The sequence below is a fragment of the Populus euphratica genome, unplaced genomic scaffold (genome assembly GCF_000495115.2).
Source record: "Populus euphratica unplaced genomic scaffold, PopEup_1.0 scaffold6410.1, whole genome shotgun sequence".
In the NCBI taxonomy this organism is placed as follows: Eukaryota; Viridiplantae; Streptophyta; class Magnoliopsida; order Malpighiales; family Salicaceae; genus Populus; species Populus euphratica.
The window spans coordinates 1-2460 of record NW_011506177.1 but is presented as its reverse complement, the minus strand read 5'-3'; the positions used below and the strand labels follow the sequence as shown (position 1 = coordinate 2460).

Below are 2460 nucleotides of genomic sequence, written 5' to 3'. Positions count from 1 at the left end.
GTTTACATGAACTAAGGATATATTAGGGTGGCTAAAGATGACTACATCAAATTAAATTTTTTCTACTAGTAAGGATTTTGTTGATAGATTAAAGGAAATTGCAGAGGTTTATATATTAATGTTTGTGTTTTTGCTGACTATAGGAGTGTTTTTCTCTTCTTCTGAAAAATTACTTGCACAGGAGTGTTTAAAATGCCACCAAAGAGATTGTTGTCCCATTATAAACTCGATGCTAAAAGGAACAGACTGATTACTGCTTCATGCAATGCCGAGGACATGCTACTGCCCCGCAGTAATTTTACTTTTTATGGTAAATAATGTTGAGAATGGCAGTAATTTTATGCCTAGAAATAAAAATCTCATCTAGTGATTGTTGATTAACAATTTGTCATTTTCAGAATATGATGAAAATTTCAAGTTGTTGCAGAGACAAGAATTCAACATTCCCGATCATTTGATGATCCATGACTGGGCATTTACAGATACTCATTACATATTATTCGCCAACCGCATTAAGCTTGATGTCATCGGTAATCATCTGCATGCAAAGAACATTTATGTTACCTTGTCTGATCTTAAATTATATAATGGAAACAATTAATATTATAGTGTTAGATCGGGGATTGATTTGGAAAAGGGTTTGGGTCATTAAATCTTCAAGCCAATCATTTTAGTTAAAATAATGCTGTTTTTTCTTTTTTTTCATGTGCTGTCTTAAAGAATTGCTATGGCACAAGTGACTAGAGATCACAATAGCAATAAATATGGATTTTGTTGGCAGATACGATTAATTACTTTGCAATACATAACCTGGATATTGCAGGATCAATGACTGCTATTTGTGGACTATCTCCGATGATATCAGCTTTGTCAGTGAATCCTAGCAAGTCTACCTCTCCCATCTACTTGCTTCCCCGATTTCCTGAGAAATCACCCAGCAATAGAAACTGGAGAGTGCCAGTGGAAGCACCTTCAACAATGTGGCTGCTACATGTTGGCAATGCTTATGAGGCCAAAGATGTCAATGGAAATTTGCAAATTCAAATACATGCTTGCATTTGCTCCTACCAATGGTTCAATTTCCAAAAACTATTTGGTGGGTGGTTTTTGAGCACTTATTACTTAAGATTATCTCGGAAGTAAAGAGAAATCAACGTAGTTTTCAAGTAGGAATCTAGATAACTCTTGACAGAAACTGTGATATACATCTTTGCAATTGGACAGGATATAATTGGCAAAATGCTAAGCTAGACCCTTCTGTTATGAACGTGAAGGAAGGTGGAGATGAGCTACTGCCCCATCTTGTTCAGGTACTCTTCTCTCTCTGTGAATAAATCTGTAAGGGATTGAAATGCTTTAGTTTCATGCACGAGGGAAAAAAGAACAAGATGCGGAGCCAAGATGATTTTTCTCTACAAGGATGGTTAAAATTGTGAATTTCAGATTTTTATGATCAACCACAATTGTGGAGCTATCCTCGACCTAAGATATTGATTTATATGTAATGTAGGTTTCTATAAATTTGGATGCTGATGGGACCTGTCAAGAAAGCAGCGTTGAACCCTTGAATCAGTGGAGCAAGCCAGCAGATTTTCCTGTCATAAATCCTGACTTCTCTGGTAATAAAAACAAGTATGTTTATGCAGCAAGTTCTTCAGGCTCACGCCAAACATTGCCGCATTTCCCTTTCGATATGGTGGTGAAGCTAAACTTGTTAGACAAATCTATCCATACATGGACCGTTGGTGCGAGGAGGTTTATCGGGGAGCCTATATTTGTTCCAAAAGGAAGGGAAGAAGACGATGGATATCTTCTGGTAGTGGAGGTGAGAAATCAATCCGCACTGAAGAGTTTTTTTTCCAATGTTCTTCCGCAGCATTACTGAAAAAAAAAAAAAGGTGACATACAAGATTTTTGCATGTGTTTTAATGCAACTTTGCTGCGCATTTTTGCTGTTTTGCAGTATGCAGTTGCAATACAAAGGTGCTATCTTGTAATTTTGAATCCGAAGAGGATAGGGAAAGCTGATGCACTCGTAGCAAGATTAGAGGTCCCCAGGCATTTAAATTTTCCACTTGGTTTCCATGGTTTTTGGGTCAACGGTTCTTAATCCAATCAGTTAAAAATGCTATATTCTGAGATCATCATTTTAATCAATATAGCTGTGATATTCATTCCTACAGACCTGGTAGATTCCTGGTTAAGCAAATGATATCTATGCATGTAGATGAAATCAATCATAGAAGATGTTAGCACATCAAATATCTGTGTTTTTTGGATTTTAAAATTTAAATGTAAGTGATTCGTACCAGGCTTGTGAATTTGCGAAGCCAACCCTAAACTACATCATGTTGAATATTTATTTATTTATTTATTGAAATTTTATGGAATTGATTAAGCTAAATTAATTGCATGAATTTAATATACTTTATATTATTAAAATAACAAGCTAAATTATTA

General features: G+C 35.5%; 1 protein-coding gene across 2 annotated transcripts; it reads left to right on the top strand.

The window, feature by feature from the left end:
- Positions 1-108: 108 nt before the first annotated feature.
- On the top strand, positions 109-2321 carry LOC105120304 (carotenoid cleavage dioxygenase 7, chloroplastic-like). 2 transcript variants are annotated; one of them, XM_011018474.1, is made up of 6 exons: positions 109-310; positions 399-530; positions 824-1096; positions 1225-1310; positions 1511-1825; positions 1964-2321. In XM_011018474.1, exons 1-6 carry the CDS (start codon positions 193-195, stop codon positions 2108-2110), a joined length of 1071 nt encoding a protein of 356 aa, XP_011016776.1. In that variant the 5' UTR covers positions 109-192; the 3' UTR covers positions 2111-2321. The 2 variants fall into 2 exon arrangements, with proteins under 2 accessions (XP_011016776.1, XP_011016777.1); XM_011018475.1 differs by having other exon boundaries at positions 111-310; positions 428-530.
- Positions 2322-2460: the final 139 nt, after the last annotated feature.